Genomic DNA, 24,246 nt, shown 5'->3' on the forward strand with positions numbered 1-24,246 from the left:
GACTTCATAGCCATTAAAAATGCACTCTGACCCAGGCTGGCCTAACAAATATAAAGCACAAAATAAAGAAGTAGAACATGAACACATTCTTATCAGAAAATAAAATAGAAAACTTCAACAGAGCTGATGTGCTGCGAGAACTCTGTCAATCTTTTCTATCATTCCACAAGAGAAAGAAGAGTTCAGAACATAAAACACTACACAAATGCTGAAAGTTTGTTATAACTGCTAAAAATGCTAGAAGTTTATGCATGTTCAAGTGAATAAAGTTACTCATTTACAAGTTAAACATGCAAGCTGATGATGACACAGGAAGTTTGGTCAGTATGGTGTGGTTGTGATTCACACACTTCCACACAGTCTCAAAACAGCAGCAGTTCAGACTGTTTTCTCGTTTCTGGTAAATCTTAAATTCTTCTTTTTCAATAGATGTTTCATTGTTGAAAACCTTTCATTGTTAGAAGCTTAATTTCCAAACTATTAATTTGCATTATTTGTGGAGCTTAATATGTGATTCTCATAAATCCTTTTTTAGTTATGTATACATGTAAATACTTGAAAATTTCAAGTGTGTTTTTCCCCACAGGGACTGAGCATCTGCTAATGAAGAGATGGACACTGCAGAGAAAATCATTCTTTTCTGTTTTCTCTTACAAGGTTTGATTTTCATTCTCTTCTTCTTCTTCTTCTTCTTCTTCTTCTTCTTCTTCTTCTTCTTCTAGTAAAGTGTGTCCTGTTCAGTGCGACTGAGAATGTAAATTAACTAGTTTAAGTGCTAAATGAACTAGTAAATTAACAAATTAAAGTGCTTAACCACATTTAGTCTACATACATGAAGCTATACTGAAACTTTTAATTTGTTTAGTGAGTGTTAGTATGTAAGTTTTATTGAGTTTTTTATTTGAGTTGGTGTACTGAATTTCATAGTTATTATTAAATACATTAATAGTATGTTTGAGGTAAATTGCATTGTTGCTGTTGTTCTGCTAATGTTCATCCCTTATAAAATGATGCTTTAATACAATTAAATATAAGAATTAAAAACATTTTTGTTTATAACAGATCAGAAATGTGTTGGTGTGTCTGATTGCTTCAGTGTTTATTTCTGCTTGTGTTTAAAAGCTTTTCATCATGTGTGATGTACTGTAGGTGTTTGCTGTAGAGATTTCAGCATCACTCTGCCACAGAAGATCGAAGCTCTCAGTGGATCCTGTGTGATCATAAAGTGCAGATTTGAGATTCAGGAACAATATGACAAAAACCTCACTGAAAGAGCTACAGGACAGTGGCTCAAAAATGGGACTGATTTGAAAAACAATCTAGTGTTTAACTCAAGCACATCAAGCCAGAAATCCTCCATGAAAGGAAATATTACTGGAAAATTAAAAGACAAGAACTGTACCACTGTTTTTCATGACCTCAGATCAATTCACAGTGGTAAATATTACTTCAGGTTTGAGGGTGAAGGTGAACTGAAATGGACCTTTTCAAAAACAAGTGTTTCAATTCATGTGATTGGTGAGTGACTTCATGATTGGAAAATATTATAAACTGTAAATTGTTCAAGTACAAGACAATAAAATCTTTTTCACAATCACTATCTGAGAGGAAAATTTTATGACAGTAGTCTAAAGGACAAGAAAATTTAAATCCATGCCAGAGTTTCCATGATCAATATAGACTTTTTTATTAAATCTTTTTTACAGTAATTAAATGAAAGAAAAAATTTTGTTGAGATGATAGTCTTCAACCAAAATGTTACTTTATAATCAATATTCATATATACAGCATAAATATGTGTGTATTTCAGACTCTCCCCCCTAAACCCACAGTGCAGCTGTATGTGGAGCAGAAGGAGGTGCAGGATCAGGAGGAGGTGTTGGAGGGGAGCTCTGTGAGTCTGCGCTGCTCTGCTGAGACTCTCTGTTCCTCTCCTCCACCAACTCTCACATGGAGCTCCACTCCCAGAATCCCCCTCAGTGAGAGCAGCAGACTAGAGGAGCTCATCTCTGATCTGAACTTCAGTGCTACTCACCGTCAGCACAGAGTCACTTTCACCTGCACTATAACCTACCAGCTACAGGACGAGAACAAAACAGCACAGGACAGCATCAGATTACATGTTCAGTGTAAGATTTTTGTGGCATTATTTCTTTACTTCTCTATAAGATGTAAATGTATCACATCATTCTCTCTTTCTCTTTTTCAGATGCCCCTAAAATCTCTCCATCCTCCAGCTGTACCAGGACTGATGTAACTCTGTGTTTCTGTGAGGCTGATGGGAATCCCTCTCCTGAACTGGAGTGGCATCTGTCAGGACGTCCTGTCACTAACTCTTCAAACACGTTCATCAGTGAAGAGCGATTGAGCAGCACAGGCTTGAGGAGCTCCATCACTCTTCATCAGGCTTTCACACACACATCCACTCTGCAGTGTTTCAGCAGAAACACTCGAGGCAATGCAAGTCAACAGCTTCAACTGCCTTCATCTGTTGAACGTGAGTTTCAGTTCTGTGATTCATCCAATAGAAGAACGTCAATAATTTATAAATGAAAAACATGTAAATCCAACATCCAAACATCCGAATCCAATGTTAGCTTCACTTACTGTCTCCTGAGATGTCTTCATCTGATCAATTTTTAAAGGTAGCATGTATCCTGTTTTCGGTATATGATATACTATATGATATGAGAGCTAAAAAATAAAAATGGCTCCTGAAAGTGGTTCTAGTGTTTTAATGACAAATGTTAAGGTTTTCAACCAGCTGTTTCCAGGTAAAAAAGAAATTCACTAAGTTGTACTAACGTCAATGTACTTATATTTTTAATATACTAAACTAAGTGCATAATAAATGTGTTATTTTGGAACAACTTTAACTATGTTAAGTGCTCTTTAAGATATAATATGCTTATGATCAATTTTAAGCTAATTGCAGAATATTTTAATATATTTAGTTTTGTTAAAATGGAACAGGTCAGCTGCCTGAGCTTTGGGAAGCAAACATTAACATAAGTAGGGATGCTAATGCTAATCTGTTGTGAAGCATCAGCAGAGGCGGGATCCATTTGCAGCTTTATTCGGATAGTCAGACAAGACAGGGTCAATCACCAGTAGATACAATGGAGAAGGCAAGGCTGAGACAGAACCAGGTACAGGTACAAGATCAGGGTAGATAGCAAACAATCACAGGAACAGGTCAATCCGAGTCAGGGCAGGCAGAGAACAATCGATAAACGTTAAACAGTCCAGGTCAAAACAAGAAGGCAGAATCAAAGTATACAAACGCTCAGTAGAGACAGCAGGGCAAATCAAGACTTCGCGGTGAGTAGGAGTGAGTGAGCTGCTTATATGTGTGTGTGTATATTAGCTGCAGGTGTGTGTGTAATTAGTCCCTGGGATGAGGCAGGATGGGAATTGGAGTTCAATGGGTACAGTCAATATTCAGGTGAGAGTTCCCTCTGGTGGTGGGAAGGAGGCAGCACGGGAGCCTCCTTTGTAAACCTAATCTCTTTTTAAATTCTCATTCGCATGCCGTCATGGTTATTTTGATGTTTACGATATACATAATGTATATGTGTATGTTTAAGATTACGCTATAACTCTCTAGCACTTGCTTGATTGAATCATCAGTGGTTTTCCAAACACTCATTTATTTATGTTTTTTAGGTTTGAATCTTTTCTCTGTGATGATTGGAGTTGTTGTGGGTTTGGTGGTCATGTTGTTGTGCGCCATTACATGTGTACGGTAGGTGCAAGACACAGAAATGAGGTATTAAGAATGATGCATAATAGAAGAGCACTGTGAAACCAATAAGAAAAACAGATTCAACACAATTGATCTGATGATTTTTTCTACATTAACCAATTTCTGATACATTTTTAAATGTGTATTTGTCAAGGGAACACATTCTCATCATAAAAGAGGTTTATTCTAGTCACTGTACATGTTTTTGAAAAATCAGCAGATACATTTTTTATAATATAATGGACCATTACATCACATCTAAAAATGTATCAGTGTTGTTGCAGTACTAACATACTTTTAAACCAAGTGGCATTTATTTTAAGAAAGTATAACAGTATAGTACAATATTGTAAAGTATAATAGTACAAGCTTGTTTATATATAATATATAATAATACAAGCAGTTTTACAAATTTATATTCTCCAAATAGAGGCTTGCGTGGTTTTATACTATAGATTTACTTTTCAAACTGAACACAGAAAGTATGTTTTTGACACATGTGGTTATCATGTATTACTGTGATGAACATCGCTGTGTTTTCTCTTCTACTGTACATTTTTATGAACTTGAGGGGAACCAACTTCACAGTCACACCAGTAATAACCATCTTGAAACCATTTGGTGTCGTTGCAAAGAATAGACAAGTTAGATCTGAGAAACCCTTGAGCATACAGTAAATAGTTTGTAGATGCCAGTTGTTTTGATCATTTGTATCTAATGCAATGATATTTATATATGTGACTTAAATACCAATCCTGTCTGATCTATTGATTTTGCTAACTGTGAAGCTCATTTAGAATATAAATTATTTTAACATTGGACTCATGCCTTTTTGTTTGTTTGGTTTAGAAAAGAAAACAGGAAACTTTCACAGACTAAACAAGAAGGCGCTAAGAGAAGTGATCAAACTACCAATGAAGTGAGTAACAACAGACGCACAAACACCCACAAATCATGAATTCATAAAAAGTACACATTCACAAAAATGTAAATAAATACACTTAAAAAATAAATAAATAAAAAAGAATTGAATACAATATTACACAACTAGCACACTTCTAAACAATTTAAACAGACACACCCGAGCTTTCCAGCACTGATTCAACCCTGTGAACCCTTCAGGTTGTTCCACAGAAGAATCAAGACGACTCTGTTTATGTCATGATATCATCTGCCGCCACAGCAAACCAAGAATCCATCATTTACTCCTCCATTGACTTCACGAACTTTAAACCACAAGAGGTCGGTAGCGTCTCCTCGCTTCATGCTGTCTACAGTATGGTCCAGGATTGTTCTGGAGGGCTGGCAAAGACTGAGAGCTAAATGGCCGAGTCTTCAAGAGCCAGAGAATCACAAGTGATTTTGATTGCAGATGTGCTTACTAAACAAACAGAGTCAAGAGGAAGAGGAAGAGCTGTTTGCAGACTCCTCTGAGCTTTATGCAAAGGTTAAACGCCGTAAACCATAGCTTGAGTCTTTGCCATAAGTGTAAGTAAACAAAAGAAAATGTTAACATTTAGCCCCATTATTGCTGATGCATCAAATAGCTTTAGAGGTTACTGATGGGTTGTGAAATATGTTGGTTAAAAAACAAACAAGCAAAAATGATGACTGTTAGAGACAGTGGAGAGCACAAGGATGAATAGTGCACTGTAAAAACTTGGAGTAGTTCTTACACTTAATTTGGTTTGCCTTTACATTGTTTAAGTTTTTTTATTGTGTATTATATAAACATTCCCTGAATTTTTCCTTTCTTTGATGTTTTGGAGTTATTGGAAATGCCTTGGGTTGCCATGAAAATTGGAATGTGATACGCTCTAGTTTATCTATAATACTGCTTTCAGGGCAACAAATATTCTGGAGTAATAGCACTTCTGAATTAATGAGTACCAAAATCAGTCTAAGATTTTCATTTGGCCCTTTTGAAGCTAAACTTGTGGCAACAAAGAATCTAAGGATTGTTCATAGCAACTTGTGTGTGCGTAGCAACCATATGTTTGTTTTATTTTCTTTCATTTTTGTTCATTTATTTGTTTTTAATTATAAAATCATTTAATCTTAAAAAGTATGTTTTTCAAGGAGAAAAAATATTGTCTTAGAAGAGGTGTATTTAAGTCATTGTATTTTTTTTTAATAATTAAGAGTTATGGATAAAAATTACAGGTCCTTCTCAAAAAATTAGCATATTGTGAAAAAGTTCATTATTTTCCATAATGTAATGATAAAAATTAAACTTTCATATATTTTAGATTCATTGCACACCAACTGAAATATTTCAGGTCTTTTATTGTTTTAAAACTGATGATTTTGGCATACAGCTCATGAAAACCCAAAATTCCTATCTCAAAAAATTAGCATATCATAAAATGGTTCTCCTAAACGAGCTATTAACCTAATCATCTGAATCAACTAATTAACTCTAAACACCTGCAAAAGATTCCTGAGGCTTTTAAAAACTCCCAGCCTGGTTCATTACTCAAAACCGCAATCATGGGTAAGACTGCCGACCTGACTGCTGTCCAGAAGGCCATCATTGACACCCTCAAGCGAGAGGGTAAGACACAGAAAGAAATTTCTGAACGAATAGGCTGTTCCCAGAGTGCTGTATCAAGGCACCTCAGTGGGAAGTCTGTGGGAAGGAAAAAGTGTGGCAAAAAACGCTGCACAACGAGAAGAGGTGACCGGACCCTGAGGAAGATTGTGGAGAAGGACCGATTCCAGACCTTGGGGGACCTGTGGAAGCAGTGGACTGAGTCTGGAGTAGAAACATCCAGAGCCACGTGCACAGGCGTGTGCTTTTGAACCAGAAACAGCGGCAGAAGCGCCTGACCTGGGCTACAGAGACGCAGCACTGGACTGTTGCTCAGTGGTCCAAAGTACTTTTTTCGGATGAAAGCAAATTTTGCATGTCATTCGGAATCAAGGTGCCAGAGTCTGGAGGAAGACTGGGGAGAAGGAAATGCCAAAATGCCTGAAGTCCAGTGTCAAGTACCCACAGTCAGTGATGGTCCGGGGTGCCATGTCAGCTGCTGGTGTTGGTCCACTGTGTTTTATCAAGGGCAGGGTCAATGCAGCTAGCTATCAGGAGATTTTGGAGCACTTCATGCTTCCATCTGCTGAAAAGCTTTATGGAGATGAAGATTTCGTTCTTCAGCACGACCTGGCACCTGCTCACAGTGCCAAAACCACTGGTAAATGGTTTACTGACCATGGTATTACTGTGCTCAATGGGCCTGGCAACTCTCCTGACCTGAACCCCATAGAGAATCTGTGGGATATTGTGAAGAGCAAGTTGAGAGACACAAGACCCAACACTCTGGATTAGCTTAAAGGCCGCTATCGAAGCATCCTGGGCCTACATAACACCTCAGCAGTGCCACAGGCTGATTTGTGTGCCATGTGCCATGCCACGCCACATTGAAGCAATCATTTCTGCAAAAAGGATTCCCCGACCAATTATTGAGTGCATAACTAAACATAATTATTTGAAGGTTGACGTTTTTTGTATTAAAAACACTTTTCTTTTATTGGTCGGGATGAAATATGCTAATTGTTTTGAGATGGGAATTTTGGGTTATCAATGAGCTGTATGCCAAAATCATCAGTATTAAAACAATAAAAGACCTGAAATATTTCAGTTGGTGTGCAATGAATCTAAAATATATGAAAGTTTTAATTTTTATCATTACATTATGGAAAATAATGAACTTTTTCACAATATGCTACTTTTTTGAGAAAGGACCTGTAATCATGTAACAGACCTTTAGGTCACATTTAAAAATGTATGAATGTTGTTGGAATATAAAACAAATTTTCAAATCAAGTGGCATTTATTTTTTACAGATATACTAGTCAAACCGAGCAAAAAAAGTATGCAGTTGTCATGTTTTACTGTGATGAACAATGCTTACTCTTCTACTGTACATTCATGTGAACTTGAGGGGAACCAACTTTACATTCACACCACAAATAACCACACTAACATCATTTGGTTAAAAGTCATTACAAAGAATAGAGAAGTTAGATCTGAGAAACCCTTAAGCATAACTTGTTTGTAAATGCTACTTGTTTTGATTATTTGTATTTAATGCAATGATATTCATATGTCTTAAATATCAGTCCTGTCTAGTTTGATTTTGAGAATTTATTCATTTATTTTTTCTTTCTTTTTAGAGAATGGGAAAATTCCAGATTACACAATGTTATGGGACAATGTCATTTTCCATTTTGATTTGGTATAATAATATTGATATAATGAGCTTGTGCTGTGTATGCAAAACATGAATTAATTAAATGCAAGATTATTCAATAAACCATGCTCTTTTTCAAGCATCACTTTGTGTTCTTATTCCTGCTATTTCACGGCTCCTCTGTCTTTCCTTTTTGGCTGATAGAGGACAGATTTGAATACCAAACAAAATGCATTGCTAACTGGTTTTTGGGTATCACAACAGAAAAGGGTTATCACGGCCGTGGAAAGACGAAATGACTGATTGGTTTCAGATTCATCTTGGGCCACCTCTCTGCTGGTACCCCCCCACCCCCCACCGGAATGCAACGAGGCAGAGTGAGTTTTTGTTTGTTTGTTTGTTTGTTTGTTTGTTTTACCAAGCTGTCTGTCATTCTCCTAAATAAAAATTAGTGGGGAATGCAATTAACCTTTGGGACCGTAGTTCAATACATGAGCCTGAAATATGGAAAGTGACTGCTGACAAATTCAGAGAAAATTAAACGACTAAGTTAACGACTTTGTGATTTTGTAATCACGACACATTGCAAATCACACATGCATTACTGTACAAAAGTTTTATATTTATACATTTATTATTTAGCAGATGTTTTTATCCAAAGCGACTTACAATTTAGGGAATACAACAAGATTCATCATAAAGAGGCAAATAACACAAGGAAGGGCTTTGTAATCCAAGTTTCCAGACATTGTTTCCGATAAGACAAAGGCTAGACAGGGAGAGATTAAGGAAAAATAGCTGCACTGTTAACAACTTGGAGTAGTTTTACACTTAATTGGTTTGCTTTACATTGTTAAGTTTTTTATGGTGTATTATATAAACATCCCTGAATTTTCCTTTCTTGAGTTATTTTGGAATTATTGGAAAATGCCTTGGGTTGCATGACAATGGAATGTGATACGCTCTAGTTTATATGATAATACTGCTTTCAGGGCAACAAATATTCTGGAGTAATAGCACTTCTGAATTAATGAGTATCAAAATCAGTCTAAGATTTTCATTTGGCCCTTTTGAAGCTAAACTTGTGGCAACAAAGAATCTAAGGATTGTCATCATAGCAACTTGTGTGTGCGTAGCAACCATATGTTTGTTTTATTTTCTTTCATTTTTGTTCATTTATTTGTTTTTAATTATAAAATCATTTAATATTAAAAAAGTATGTTTTTCAAGGAGGAGAAAAAATATTGTCTTAGAAGAGGTGGTTTTAAGTCATTGTATTTTTTTTTTTAATAATTAAGAGTTATGGATAAAAATTACAGGTCCTTCTCAAAAAATTAGCATATTGTGAAAAAGTTCATTATTTTCCATAATGTAATGATAAAAATTAAACTTTCATATATTTTAGATTCATTGCACACCAACTGAAATATTTCAGGTCTTTTATTGTTTTAAAACTGATGATTTTGGCATACAGCTCATGAAAACCCAAAATTCCTATCTCAAAAAATTAGCATATCATGAAAAGGTTCTCTAACGAGCTATTAAACCTAATCATCTGAATCAACTAATTAACTCTAAACACCTGCAAAAGATTCCTGAGGCTTTTTAAAAACTCCCAGCCTGGTTCATTACTCAAAACCGCAATCATGGGTAAGACTGCCGCCCTGACTGCTGTCCAGAAGGCCATCATTGACACCCTCAAGCGAGAGGGTAAGACACAGAAAGAAATTTCTGAACGAATAGGCTGTTCCCAGAGTGCTGTATCAAGGCACCTCAGTGGGAAGTCTGTGGGAAGGAAAAAAGTGTGGCAAAAAACGCTGCACAACGAGAAGGAGGTGGCCGGACCCTGAGGAAGATTGTGGAGAAGGACCGATTCCAGACCTTGGGGGACCTGTGGAAGCAGTGGACTGAGTCTGGAGTAGAAACATACAGAGCCGCACGTGCACAAGGCGTGTGCTTTTGAACCAGAAACAGCGGCAGAAGCGCCTGACCTGGGCTACAGAGAAGCAGCACTGGACTGTTGCTCAGTGAAGGGGTCCAAAGTACTTTTTTCGGATGAAAGCAAATTTTGCATGTCATTCGGAAATCCAATCAGGTGCCATAGTCTGGAGGAAGACTGGGGAGAAGGAAATTCCAAAAATGCCTGAAGTCCAGTGTCAAGTACCCACAGTCAGTGATGGTCTGGGGTGCCATGTCAGCTGCTGGTGTTGGTCCACTGTGTTTTATCAAGGGGCAGGGTCAATGCAGCTAGCTATCAGGAGATTTTGGAGCACTTCATGCTTCCATCTGCTGAAAAGCTTATGGAGATGAAGATTTCGTTTTTCAGCACGACCTGGCACCTGCTCACAGTGCCAAAAACCACTGGTAAATGGTTTACTGACCATGGTATTACTGTGCTCAATGGGCTGGCAACTCTCCTGACCTGAATGAACCCCATAGAGAATCTGTGGGATATTGTGAAGAGAAAGTTGAGAGACGCAAGACCCAACACTCTGGATTGAGCTTAAGGCCGCTATCGAAGCATCCTGGGCCTACATAACACCTCAGCAGTGCCACAGGCTGATTTTGTGTGCCATGTGCCATGCCACGCCACATTGAAGCAATCATTTCTGCAAAAGGATTCCCGACCAAGTATTGAGTGCATAACTAAACATAATTATTTGAAGGTTGACGTTTTTTGTATTAAAAACACTTTTCTTTTATTGGTCGGATGAAATATGCTAATTGTTTGAGATGGGAATTTTGGGTTTTCATGAGCTGTATGCCAAAATCATCAGTATTAAAACAATAAAAGACCTGAAATATTTCAGTTGGTGTGCAATGAATCTAAAATATATGAAGTTTAATTTTTATCATTACATTATGGAAAATAATGAACTTTTTCACCAATATGCTAATTTTTTGAGAAGGACCTGTAATCATGTAACAGACCTTTAGGTCACATTTAAAAATGTATGAATGTTGTTGGAATATAAAACAAATTTTCAAATCAAGTGGCATTTATTTTTTACAGATATACTAGTCAAACCGAGCAAAAAAAGTATGCAGTTGTCATGTTTTACTGTGATGAACAATGCTTACTCTTCTAACTGCACAGCCATGTGAACTTGAGGGGAACCAACTTTACATTCACACCACAAATAACCACACTAACATCATTTGGTTAAAAGTCATTACAAAGAATAGAGAAGTTAGATCTGAGAAACCCTTAAGCATAACTTGTTTGTAAATGCTACTTGTTTTGATTATTTGTATTTAATGCAATGATATTCATATGTCTTAAATATCAGTCCTGTCTAGTTTGATTTTGAGAATTTATTCATTTATTTTTTTCTTTCTTTTTAAGAGAATTGGAAAATTCCAGATTACACAATGTTATGGGACAATGTCATTTTCCATTTTGATTTGGTATAATAATATTGATATAATGAGCTTGTGCTGTGTATGCAAAACATGAATTAAATTAAATGCAAGATTATTCAATAAACCATGCTCTTTTTCAAGCATCACTTTGTTTCCTTATTCCTGCTATTTCACAGCTCCTCTGTCTTCCTCTTTGGCTGATAGAGGACAGATTTGAATACCAAACAAAATGCATTGCTAACTGGTTTTGGGTATCAAACAGAAAAGGGTTATCACGGCCGGGAAAGACGAAATGACTGATTGGTTCAGATTCATCTTGGGCCACCTCTCTGCTGGTACCCCCCCACCCCCCACCGGAATGCAACGAGGCAGAGTGAGTTTGTTTGTTTGTTTGTTTGTTTGTTTTACCAAGCTGTCTGTCATTCTCCTAAATAAAAATTAGTGGGGAATGCAATTAACCTTTGGGACCGTAGTTCAATACATGAAGCCTGAAAATATGGAAAGTGATGCTGAAAAATTCAGGAGAAAATTAAACGACTAATTAACGACTTTGTGATTTGTAATCAGACTCTGCAATCACACCTGCATACTGTACAAAAGTTTATATTTATACATTTATTTATTTAGCAGATGTTTTTATCCAAAGCGACTTACAATTTAGGAATACAACAAGATTCATCATAAAGAGGCAAATAAACACAGGAAGTGCTTGTAATACAAAGTTTCAGACATTGTTCAGATTAGTACAAGCTAGACAGGGAGAGATTAAGGAAAAATATGAGTTTTCAGCTGTCGCTTGAAATTGTCAGGGATTCAACATTCCGGATGGGGTGGGAAGATCATTCCAACAGCCGGGAATGGTGAATGAAAGTGTTCTGGAAAGTGATTTTGTGCCTCTCTGTGATGGTACCACGAGGCGTCTGTATGTTGTTGTTCTGGGGATTGTTTTTGTGATTTTGTTTGATGGCTGGAAGTAGCAGGGAGCTGAGCCCATGGCTGTTCTGTCTTGAACTTGATGCAAGCCACAACCAGTAGATAGTGCAGGGAGAGAAAGATAGGTGTTACGTGTGCCCTTTTGGGCTCACTGAAGACCAGTCATTTGTAGAGGTTTGACTGCACATGATGGAAGTCCAGCCAGAAGAGCATTGCAGTAGTTCAGCCTAGAAATGACAAGGGCCTGAAGGGACAAAAAGTTTTGCAGCATGTTCCATTAGGAAGTGCCTGATCTTTCTGATGGTGTGCAATGCAAACCTGATCAAGCGGTTTTTGAAATGTGGTCTTTGAAAGTCAGCTGGTCATCAAAGATTACACCAAGATTTCTGACTGAACCCGATAGGCTAATTGTTGATGAACCTAGCTGGATGGTGAAGTCATGCTGTAGAGTTGGAGTGGCAGGAAAGATGAGAGGCTCAGTCTTTGCTAGATTGAGGTGTAGGTGATGTTCTTTTATCCACGCTGAGATGTCCACCAGGCAGCCCGAGATCCATGCAGCTACCGTTGGATCATCTGGTTGAAATGTGTCATCAGTATAGCAATGGCAGGAGAGAAACCATGTGCCTGTATGATGGGTCCCAGTGATGTAGTGTATATGGAAATAAGTAGGGGTCCAAGAACTGATCCCTGAGGAACCCCCATGACCAGTTGAGATAGGATTTAAACCAGCAAAGTGGAATCCCTGTGAATGCCATTTGATGAGAGCATGGACAAGAGGATCTGATGATTCACAGCATCAAAAGTGGCAGATAGATCCAGCAGAATGAGAACTGATTACCCGAGCCTGCTTGAATGTGATGGGGAAAATGCTTGTGAGAAGAGATGTGATGATATGTGTTATCTGTAAAAAAAAGTTATCTGTAGTGTCATCAAATATCATTTATCTGTGTACAAAATCATAATAATTTGTTACATTAGAGCAACATTTGGAGGCAGTTCAGTGTTTCATGTTTTACCAGGCTATAAATGCACCAAACAACACCAAACTCTCAGCAAAGTATGGAGAAATAAGGCAATACTCTTTCAGAGCACAGTCACACACACACACACACACACACACAGAGACAACCCTTCTGTTTCTTCTCTGCATTTCTCCTCCCAATGTAAGAAAAAAATGTTTTATTAACAAAGTTCAGGAGGAACACATTCAGATAATCAACTCAATTAGCACAATATTATATTATATTATATGTGTGTGTGTGTGTGTGTGTGTGTGTGTGTGTGTGTGTGTGTGTGTGTGTGTGTACAGCCAACTTACATTTGTTGCACAACAGTTTTCTGGCATCCCTCTTCACACCCCCACGTCTCACACCACCCCACTCCTTTTCACCCGCTTGAGATATGGGGGAGTTCTTTAGGTTCAGGCTAAATTCTGAGCTCTGAGCCCTCTCCTCGGACAACACTCCTAATATGCTCACTATTTGCTCAATCTGATCATGTAAGTAAGAACTTACAAAGTTTACCGTTATTTCCTTCAACTATAAAACAAAAAAACAATGCATTGTGCAATTCGAAATACAGGTAAAACAAATGTGAAAAATCAATACAGAAATTATTTCATATTAGATTGCAGCTTGCTTCCTAATCTAGTTGTCTAATAAACCAGGCATTGTAAATTACAATTACAGGTATGTCAATGGATTCAGTAGTCAATGTGATTCTCGCCACCACAATGTTAATGGAAATGCTACTGCATGACAATGAGCTAATATAGCTGCACTTTGTTTCCCGATTCTGTAAGGGTAACACTTGATATGTGGATGGGGATTTTGGGCATAAGATTTATTTAAAAGAGTGTGTGTTCATTTTCAGGTACACTGATCACATTTTTCTTGTCTCCATGTGTGTGCCCTGTATGTCCACATGCCATGGTCTTGATTTCACTGGATTTTGTTTCCTCGTTGAGTGAGGAATGTATATCACTTTATCATCACAACACACTACCCAAAGCTGCTACATCAGCTTTGGACAGATTCTCAACAACCTGTTCAAAGGTATCTGTCACCTCAACAGTCACACTTTGTGTGGAACAAGATGACAAGGTTGGATTACAATCGAATACAAAAGATAGGCTACCATCTGAAACATCAGTTCCTTCATTGTAAGTGTTCGGTAATACGCTTGAAGTGAAATATGCTAAAGTACTACAAAGAAAGGAAACTGCATACCAGACCATGCCCATTGTTCCATGCAGATTTTTTTGATATAGCAGATACTGTTTTCTCATGTCTCTTAAATGAAACAAGCTTGGTAGCCTTCTGGAATGGTGGTCATTGGTTGGGTTAGGCTTAACACAGTTCATTCTTCTTTTGACTTGTGAAATAAACATTCATATAGCCCAAATAGGTGCAAATGAAAGCTTATATAAATAAATATAAGGGTAAAGGCTAACTATAATATTACTTAAAAATAATGTTAAAACTTTGTTTACAGGTTTTAAATACATTTTGATTCACATATTTTTACTATGGACTCAGACTATGTGTGTAAGTTTGTTTTTCTGTGTTTGTGCTTTGGGGGCGTGGAGTGGTTGAAGGGATACTCCACCCCAAAATGAAAATTTTGTCATTAATCACTTACCCCCATGTCGTTCCAAACCCATAAAAGCTATACACAATTTAAGATATTTTGGATGAAAACCAGGAGGCTTGTGACTGTCCCATAGACTGCCAAGTAAGTTACACTGTCAAGGCCCAGAAAAGTATGAAAGACTATGATTAATGACAAAATTTTCATTTTGGGGTGGAGTATCCCTTTAAGGGCTGTGTAAGAGGTGTCTTCAGCAGCTGCATGGAAGATGTGATGGTCTCAGCAGTGTGGAAGATCAGGAAGGGTGTGACCTGGTTTCTCTTCGGCTGATTTAAGAGTAGATGTGACAGCTAGTGTAACCCCTTCTGGTTCTCGTGTTTGTTTCTCTACAAAGATCACACACAGGCAGTTTATTGAGTTCATCCATGTATCGTGTTAACTGGAGAGACTGAAAATACATGAGAAAACACCAGATTAACATTAATTGTTGCTCATTCAGTTCAATTCAAGTTTATTTGTATAGCGCTTTTTACGATACAAATCATTGCAAAGCAACTTTACAGAAAATTAAGTTTCTACAATATTTAGTAGTAGCTTATCAGTGGTGACTCAGTTTATGTACATATGGCAGAAATGTTCGGGAAAAATCAATAAAAGACATAAACAAACAGACGATTAACACTATTAACAGCAATTATGCAATCAAACTTATAGCAAAATTTGGTAGTTCTGTATGTTGTTTGTTGTATGTTGTTTGTTGTATGTTGACCCTCAGGGCTCTGTATTGAAAAGGTGAGCAAAAAAATAATAATTCTAGCATCTACTATTTTTTTTTTTTTTTTAGTATTATTAAAGAAATCTGTCGATTTTGAATAAAAATAAAATACAAGAATGATTTTTTTATTGGCAGAAACCATCATTATTGTGTATTTTAGAATTGGCGTCTCTGCATCGTATCCCAATCGGCTAAAGATGGACAGCTATTATCTGACCTTTGATCTCGGGAGGCTGTATGTCATCTGTAGAGATAGATCCTTCAGGAGATGCATTTAAATGTTCAACAGAATGTTATAACTATAACTATACATTTTAATATTTTTTTCTTTTAATTTATTTGCTGTTGAACCAGTAAGTCCTGGTTGATGATTTATGTTTCCTGCATGATTTCCAAAGTGTTAATAAAGGATTGCTACATACTCATCTTCTTTATAATCAGTTATTACTGGTACACTTATTAACATCATTTTAAAATTAATTGACAAGAATCATGGGGAAAATGTATAAGAAGCATTCTTCACTTTGTCAAAAAGAGTGGAAAACTGTTTCAGTAATATATTTAAAATAGTAATACATTTAAAAAAATTTTTTTTTTGCACTTAATCAATAATAAAACCAAAGCCTATTGACTTACTGTCAGCTTTATTGAGTTGCTCAATCTACACAGGAACTACTTAAAAACCACTAACCACTAGACCAGTGTTTCTCCTTCCATTACATATGGTGCATGAATTAACAGATTAGTGATCTGCCTCTCCTTGGTAAGGTCTTAGGATGTCAAGGTCTCTTACAATATCATTGAAAAAAACAATTTTCACTCAAAAATTGCCAGAAGTTTCACAAACCAAAGAAACTGCAAGTAATTGAATTATAACTTTAATTTTGAAGTAGAAAACCTGAAAGAGTATTTTCTTGTCAAGTGTGTGCCAATAATCAGTTTTATTAACTCAAAGTCTTTTACAGTGAACTATTTGGAAATTTGAAAGTGATTTATTCCTTTTGTGCCGTTGCTGTTTAGTCACTAAAACCTGATTTTGCTTGTCAAGTTTGACAGATAACTCTAAAGTTTAATAGTATAAAGTTGTTTTGAATTTTATGTTAATAAAGGTCAAAAGAAATGGTGCAAATGAGTTAGACTTGTCTTAAGCTGATCACTGGAATAAATACATTTTTAAAAATAATTGATGTGTAATGCAATAAGTGCTAACTTCAATTTGTCAGTTTAATTGTTTGCAGAACATGAAATAAGGTAAACTTGAAAAGTTTGAGTTGGCTGTTTGAGCAGGGTCTATGTGGATTAATCTGTGTGTAAGTATGTTTAGATTTGGAAAACTGCAACCAAGCTTTAAGCTTTTTATGCCCGTTAGGTGTCAATGAAACACTGTGCTTTGTGATTGGAAGAGTGATCCAGCTGGAGATGGCATAATTGGTTGCCAGGCAATCAATCGCATCTCGATGTAAGAGATGCGCAGCAGTCACACGCACATACTGAAGGTGGGAAGGTGCTAATTACTTGAAACTCTGTGTGCAAAGGCTCTAATCAGAGCTCTGACTCAGGCAGCTCATTATAAAGGCCTGTGCACCAAACTGTGCATGGATTTGCTTCAGCTGTGGAGTGTGGGAATGACACGGGGATCCAATTAAATTACTGTGGGAGCTCTATAAGCAAAGTTTCATGGTGTATTTCTGTATTCCTGTGTGGGTTTCATGAGAGAAACTGTTTTTAATGAAAAGTGAGCACACCACAAGCATATGTTTGTGTGTATGCAGTACTACAGAGATGCTACAGTGTCAGAACTTAACAGAGCAAACCAGCTGAAGGGAGAAATTGTGATCATCCTCTTCTGATGTTCTTATGCATTCCGATGCTTAAACAGATTGCACAAGGTATGTGCATGAGGAAATGGCATCAATCAATCACTGACTGTTAGTACACAGCAATATATGATAAAGTCACCATGGCAACACAGCAACACCGGCTGGATGGATTTAACAGAAGAACAGCGCAACCTTGTGGTGATACATAATTTAACACCATCTTGATTTATGACATGACAGGCTATATATTTGGCCACTCTCAGAAACAGCTCAAACTTGGGTCAAATTTAATTTCTAGTTAGAAAGGTAGAAATATTATTTATTTTGAACATTTGTTATCTTTTTGAGCTTAAGGATGTGCATTTGTGAATAGACAATTACTAATTTTAACAGTATTACATTTTTTTAGGCTGAACTGACAAATGTGTGCCCTCTTCTAATGGCCCCTTACCTGTTTTCAAGTTTTTAGATTTTAGTCAAGATGAGCTCCAGTCAATGCGACTTCTAAAATTATTTCATAAACTCAAATTACACGTAAAAGTAAGACAATACAGCATATAATAGCCTACATATTTAAATACAAGAGTATATATCCTACATTAAATAAGATTTGATTAAAAATAAAAATAAAAATCAAACTTCATTGTTTAGTAGTCTAAATTCAGAGAAATAGGATAGGCTAGAAGACAAATATTTATACTGAAATCTTAAACCAAAACAGATGAGGAGCATGTTGCTTCGGAAAGCTTTGTTTTTGTGCTTTTGTTTTTAATGTAAAGAAGTGATAGAAAGCACCGCATTAATAAACAAAACAACTATAACAAATAAATAAACAAGCGAGAAAACGCGCAGTGACGGAAGTGCTGCGATGTCATCAGTTGTCGCGCGGCGTGAGCCAAGTACATCATTGTGGAGAGAGTCACCTGGAGAGTCTGTGGTCCAAAAAAAAAAACACAGCATGCTGTAAGTTTTTCCTCCACGTAAATATATTACTCCGAATTTTTATTAAACAGTAAGCATACGTATTATATTTCGCGAAGTACCTTTCTTTAAAAAACGAATAAAGCAAAAGCTTTCTCGATGTATGTGACAACGCTGAAAGAATTCACCTTACTCAAACCCGCGTTGTTTTGGAGACAACAGCGCCGCGCGGTGGTTACGGGAGCCTTTTTTGGGGTTTTGTCTTGTGAGAGGGTGTGTCTCGCTGTGAGGTGCGCGAGAGGGACAGGCAGGAGTGACAGCCGCTCTCGGATCTCTGGGCGGACTAACACCTCCCGGAGAGAGCCACTGCCCATTCGCAGCTCCGCTCTCTTTACAGCATCTCCGCTTTGAATTCATCCTCCGTTGCCTAGAGCTGCTTCTGGAGCAGGTGAGGCTGCTTTTGTGGAATTCGCTGCCTGTCTGAAAGGTGACGATGCCAAATAACTGGACTTGCAGATTTGCGGAGAGATTGTAAATCCCCGGAAAGGTAGGTACTGCTCCTCTTATCTTATGAACTTATCTTTGAAATGAAGTGCATCGAAGTGAATAGATAGCCTACTTTAACGTGAATGTCGTATTTCAACTGTTGCCAGTGATGCACGAGCTTTCACCAGGCGTTAAAATAGAATACTTGGTTTTAAAAGTGTTAAATATTTAGGGAACTCGCACTGGTCTTTTTGCTTAAATTGTTAAATTGCTTACTGTTGATAAAGTGTTGCTCATTGTTACCCAAGCGCATGAAGGATGCTGAGGGATGCAAATCATGCAACAAAACATGCTCTGAGGCTCCAGTGAAACATGCAGAAAGTATTTAGTCTCATCAGTTAGATTTGGTCATGCTCTGAGGCTCCAGCGAAACTTTTTTTAATGTTAAAGACGATTTAATGTTAAAGTGTTTGTGAGTGCATAATTGTTTGATTTCAGTTCTCTGAAGTAGCCTACTTTTGAAGTCTTGATATAACACACACACACACACACACACACACACACACACACAAAGAAAACTACATGTATTTGTTACATGTATGAATATAATGAATTACGAGTAGTTTTTTTAACATTTGTATCAAGTATATATTTTTTTGTTTGTTTGCCAAAGTAATACTGTAGTTTTTGTTTTGGCATTAAAAACATATTTAATTTACATCACAAAAGCCTCCATTTAAGTATAAACAAATAATAGGAATGCCATTGAAATAGCTGTAGATGGAGTATGTCATATTAGAACACATTGCTTGACATCTCATGTAATTTACCTAATTACAATTTAGCACAAACAAACTCTGTAGTGACCAAATCCTGCATGCCGCAGGTTTGATCATTTTGGTTGCTAAAAAAAGCCTTGGGCATTATAATGAATGGTCCATGTCCTATCTGTAGTTTACGAATGGATTACGATTAAGGGGCTTATTTTTGACAGATATCATCCATGTAGTGAATGCTAGCAAATTACACGCATTTCTGCTAATTGCCTTTTGCTCATTTCTTAATCGTCTCCTGATTTCACGGTCATGAAAGACAAGACACTTGATGTTTCTCTACATGATTGTGTTATTTACACGCATGTTTGGTCCCAATCCAGTTCCTCTTCCCAAAGCATCCTGAATCCTGCGCTACAGTAAATGAACTCAAGTGCTGAATGGCACACAGGAGAATCGCTGTAATCCAGGCTTGCTGAAAGGAACCATGTAAAGACAGATGAATCAGTTCTCTGGGCGGATGGAGAGTTAATGAGATTTTCTCACACTTGTCACCACATGGTTTCTAATTTGAGCCGGTGGCCACTTTCAGTAGCGGTGCAGTGGACCCTGAAGGACTCCTCACTTCTCCTCTTCTCCACTCACAGATCATCCCTCAATCTCCTCCAGCTTTTCTCCTCCCATCTCCATCTGCAGTTCTTCTTTTTCACATTCTCTGTTTCTTCTGGCCATTGTTTACACTTAATTTGACATGTTTTACATCAGCATAAAGCATTTGTAAAGGAACATTTCAGATAGAAATTAAAATTAGTTCACTCTCAGGCTATCCAGGATGTAGTAGAGTTTGTTACTTCATCTGAACAAAATTAGGAAAAACATCACTTGCATTACATCACTTGCTCACCAATGGATCCTCTGCAGTGAATGGGTGCCGTCAGAATGAGAGTCAAAAACAACTGATAAAAACATCACAATAATCCTCATGTAATACACATTCCACATTCCACAACCAAATTCCTCCATCCTTTATTGTCCTCTCATATCAAAATCTAGCAACATATTTGTTTAGAACTGTTTTTGCTTATTAATAGTCCTTATCAGCTGTTTGGACTCTTATTCTGATGGCACCCATTCACTGCAGAAGGTCCATTGGTGAGCAAGTGATTCTAAATTTTTCCTTTTTTGTGGTCTTTTGTTTTGTTTTTTACCTTTTTAAAAGCAAACTAACTTTAATTGTCACAGTGCTGCGTTCAAGTTTCAAGGAGAGATGGATGAGAGAACTGATTTATCTTTACAAGGTTCCTTTGGCATTTGATGAAGAACTTGCTTTTCGACCAAAGTATTTTCTATATTTATGCATGCTTGTTGGGGCAGTCGTGGCCTATTGGTTATAGAGTCGGATTTGTAACCTGAAGGTCGTGGGTTCGAGTCAAGGTACTGAACCCCCAATTGCTCGCCGGGCACCACAGCAAAAAATGACTGTCCACTGCTCACAGTGTGTGTGTGTGTGTTCACTACTCACTGCTGTGTGTGTGTGCACTTGAAGCACAAATTCTGAGGATGGGACACCATACTTGGCCACACATCACGTCACTTTCATGTGACTTATGAAGTCAGCTGCATTGCTGTAGTGAAGTTAGTTTATTCAAATATGGGACTTGATTTTTATTTCCTGTTTGGTTTTTGGTTTTTGGTTCAAAGCATTTGATTAATCTGTGTAGTGCAACAAGAGTAATAAATCCTTTTAGTCTATTTTTGCAGAAGAGAAAGAATATTTGTTTTAAATGTGTATATCAGCTTTCACTTTCTATTGCATTATTCATTACTTAGAAACAGATTTGCCAGGGCAATTTAGGAAAACAGCAGGAGAGAAACAATGCCTTGTTGCTTGAGAAATGCTTCGTGGGCATTGTGACAGAAGTTGAGGAGGGAGATACTAAAGAGATTGTGAGATCGAGAGAACGAGAATGGGATGAGGAAAGAGAGCAAGAAAGGTTGTGTTGATTTGTCACTTGGATCCGTTAAAGGCAGAGCACATTCTGACACTGATGGCTTGTGAAGCGACTCTCAAATGCTTGTGAATTAGGTTGTCATGACAAATAGGCATTCTTTCCTGCACTTGTCTGTGACTGCGGCCAACAGTGTCTCTGAGTGGGAGTAATAGAGGAAATAATGAAAAAAAAAGGTGTTGGTAACTACTTCCTTTCTTTTTATCTCTGCTCTGCAGCCTCGATCCATCTCTAAAACTGTGATATTTTGAGTTGTTAGTGTGGCTTTTAGATATTCTTGAATAGTGTATTATCTTGATTTTAGATTCAGATTACATGCATTGTAAAATGAGAATATGATCTTAATTGACTATATGCTGTTATTTTGAAGTTTCTGTTCTTCAAAGAATCCTAAAAAAAAAAAAAATCACGGTCACGCAAAAGGTCATGGGTTCAATTCTCAAGGAACAAACATACTGTTAAAAAAAAAATTTATAGCCTGAATGCACTGTAATCACTTTGGATAATAGCATCTGCTAAATGCATAAATGTAAAATGTTAATAAGAAATGTTTCTTGAGCAGCAAATTAGCATATTATAATGATTTCTGAAGGATCACTGAAGACTGGACTAATGGCTGCTAAATGTTTAGCTTTGCTAAAATTAACATAATGCAGATGGTGCGTTATACTTTGTATACTTTGTGCTTTATGCGATTGACAACTGGCAGTTTTTTGCCTTATTGCAACTCTCTGTTCTGGACTTGCACAAACTGTGTTGCAATGCAGTTATTTTCCATAATGTAATTTATGTGAAAATATGAAGTCTGTTACAGCCAGAATCCAATCTACTCAGTTTAGACGGCAGTTTGAGGGTGTGTGTGTTTGTGATACCAAGATTGTTCCTCGTATGTGTGTTTTTGTTCGTGTGCTATTAAGAGAGAATTAGACTTGGGCTTTTTCCACCTCACAGTGCTGAGTCTAGGGAGCCACACTGATTGTTATTTCTGCTTGTATGTGTGTGTGTGAGTGTGTGAATGGGAATTGGTGCGGACCGAGTCCAAGAAATGCTGAGGAAGAAGAATTTCTTTCCTTCCCTACAACAATCATTGTGGCATTCATTGTCATAAAATTCTGCGTGCAGAAGAGGAATATTGTGTGTAATGGCTGTTTTTGTGGGTTTCTCTGTCACTGGGTTCATTTACTCTATTGAATACTCTATTTACAATGAGACCCATACTTTTCTGCCTTAAAATCATGATAGCAATGAATTTTTAACTAGCTTTTGTGTTGTTGTCATAGCAGCAGAGAAGTTAGACTACTCAAACAGGGTTTTGGATCATTTGTTTCAAATGGACACACTTAATTCATTTCAAATTATCCTGCATTCAGTAACGATGGCAGTTAAAGTCATGGGTTTTTATCAAGCATAAATCAGTGAATGGATTCTAGAAGGCCAAAAAGAGCATCTGCTCCCCTCAGACTCCCTCCTGATCACTCTGTCTACATTTGCTCTTTTGATTTGCTTCTGTCTACCATAATAATGTCTTTAATATCACAACTATATTCTTTTCTTTTCATGTTAAACACAGGGTAACCCACAGTTTATTGATGTATTAAATAAGATAATCGAGAAAACAGTCCTCAGAAATTGAGAAAATAGTTTGGAAAATGAGTCATTATCCATCATATTCCGTAATGCTGCATTAATGGAGCATAGTGTGAGGTTTTCATATTAAATTAGAGCATCACAAGCCAAGAGATACACCACATCGTTGTATGGTTGTGAAAGGGCAAAATGATTTGAATCACAAAGTGCCCATTTGTTTGTCATTATTGTATTACTGGTTTAAATACGCTAGGAACACTGAGCCCCTCTTAATCAAACTCACATTAGGACAAAGCATCTCTGCCAAGACAAATCTTATGATAATTACTTTTAAAAACTCACCTTAATCAGTGAAGCTCTGTGGAGCAATTAGCAAGTCGCCGCTTCATTATTGCTGGGGGGGTGAAGAGTTGCTCAGACTGTAGGCAACTGCAAACTAACACGTGTGTTCTGTGCCTGTGTTAGAGGAATATACACTATCATAGTATTATATTTGTCATCCAAAAAGAGAAACCGAAACAAGGATATAAGAAATATACTCAGATATATGATACGTAAACAAAGCAGAGCTTGTTTACTATTTTGAATATAACTTTTTTCATTTTAAGTGGCTCATGTTATGAAAATATTTGCATATTGGGATGCTTGGGTAAGATCACCTAACAGCCTTTTGTCTAGGCTGCCTTCATTTACGTGTTCAATTTCATCACTTTCACTTGAATTCTCTGGCACATTCGCTTATTTGAATATTGGGTTAGAGTTCTCACTCTTGCCGATGGCCCCGATGGCCCCAATGGCCCCAACGCCGATTGCTGCTGATGTGTGGAACACACGAAACAAACTATAGCCTGACATATCACGCTCGCGACCGTTGGCTTGGTGTGTCCCGGCCTTAGGTAAAATTGAAGATATGAAATAATTTTAGTGCCCCATTATGCATTTTACATATTATTACAATAGCAGGTAATATAAAATAATTGCAAAGGCTGCATTCAGAATCCAATACAATTGATGGGGAACGGATTTTGTGACCATTAAAAGTCTATGTTCTAGAT

General features: G+C 37.2%; 2 protein-coding genes and 1 long non-coding RNA gene across 3 annotated transcripts in view; all 3 read left to right on the top strand.

Annotated features, from left to right (window-relative positions):
* Positions 1-306: 306 nt before the first annotated feature.
* On the top strand, positions 307-1,508 carry LOC122140150. Its single transcript, XR_006156850.1, has 3 exons — positions 307-400; positions 587-657; positions 1,150-1,508. It is a non-coding gene; the product is annotated as an uncharacterized LOC122140150 (long non-coding RNA).
* Positions 1,509-1,795: 287 nt separating this feature from the next.
* Positions 1,796-2,553, top strand: LOC109105421 (sialic acid-binding Ig-like lectin 10). The gene is made up of 2 exons (XM_042736742.1): positions 1,796-2,129; positions 2,210-2,553. Exons 1-2 carry the CDS (start codon positions 1,796-1,798, stop codon positions 2,551-2,553), a joined length of 678 nt encoding a protein of 225 aa, XP_042592676.1.
* Positions 2,554-18,620: 16,067 nt separating this feature from the next.
* Positions 18,621-24,246, top strand: part of LOC109076864 (neuron navigator 3) — a 282,801-nt gene continuing 277,175 nt past the window's right edge. The window contains exon 1 of the mRNA XM_042742261.1: positions 18,621-18,883. The gene's annotated coding sequence lies outside the window, so the exon portion shown is untranslated. The remainder of the gene's footprint in view (positions 18,884-24,246) is intronic.

Source organism: Cyprinus carpio, chromosome A4, assembly GCF_018340385.1.
Source record: "Cyprinus carpio isolate SPL01 chromosome A4, ASM1834038v1, whole genome shotgun sequence".
Classification (NCBI taxonomy): domain Eukaryota; kingdom Metazoa; phylum Chordata; class Actinopteri; order Cypriniformes; family Cyprinidae; genus Cyprinus; species Cyprinus carpio.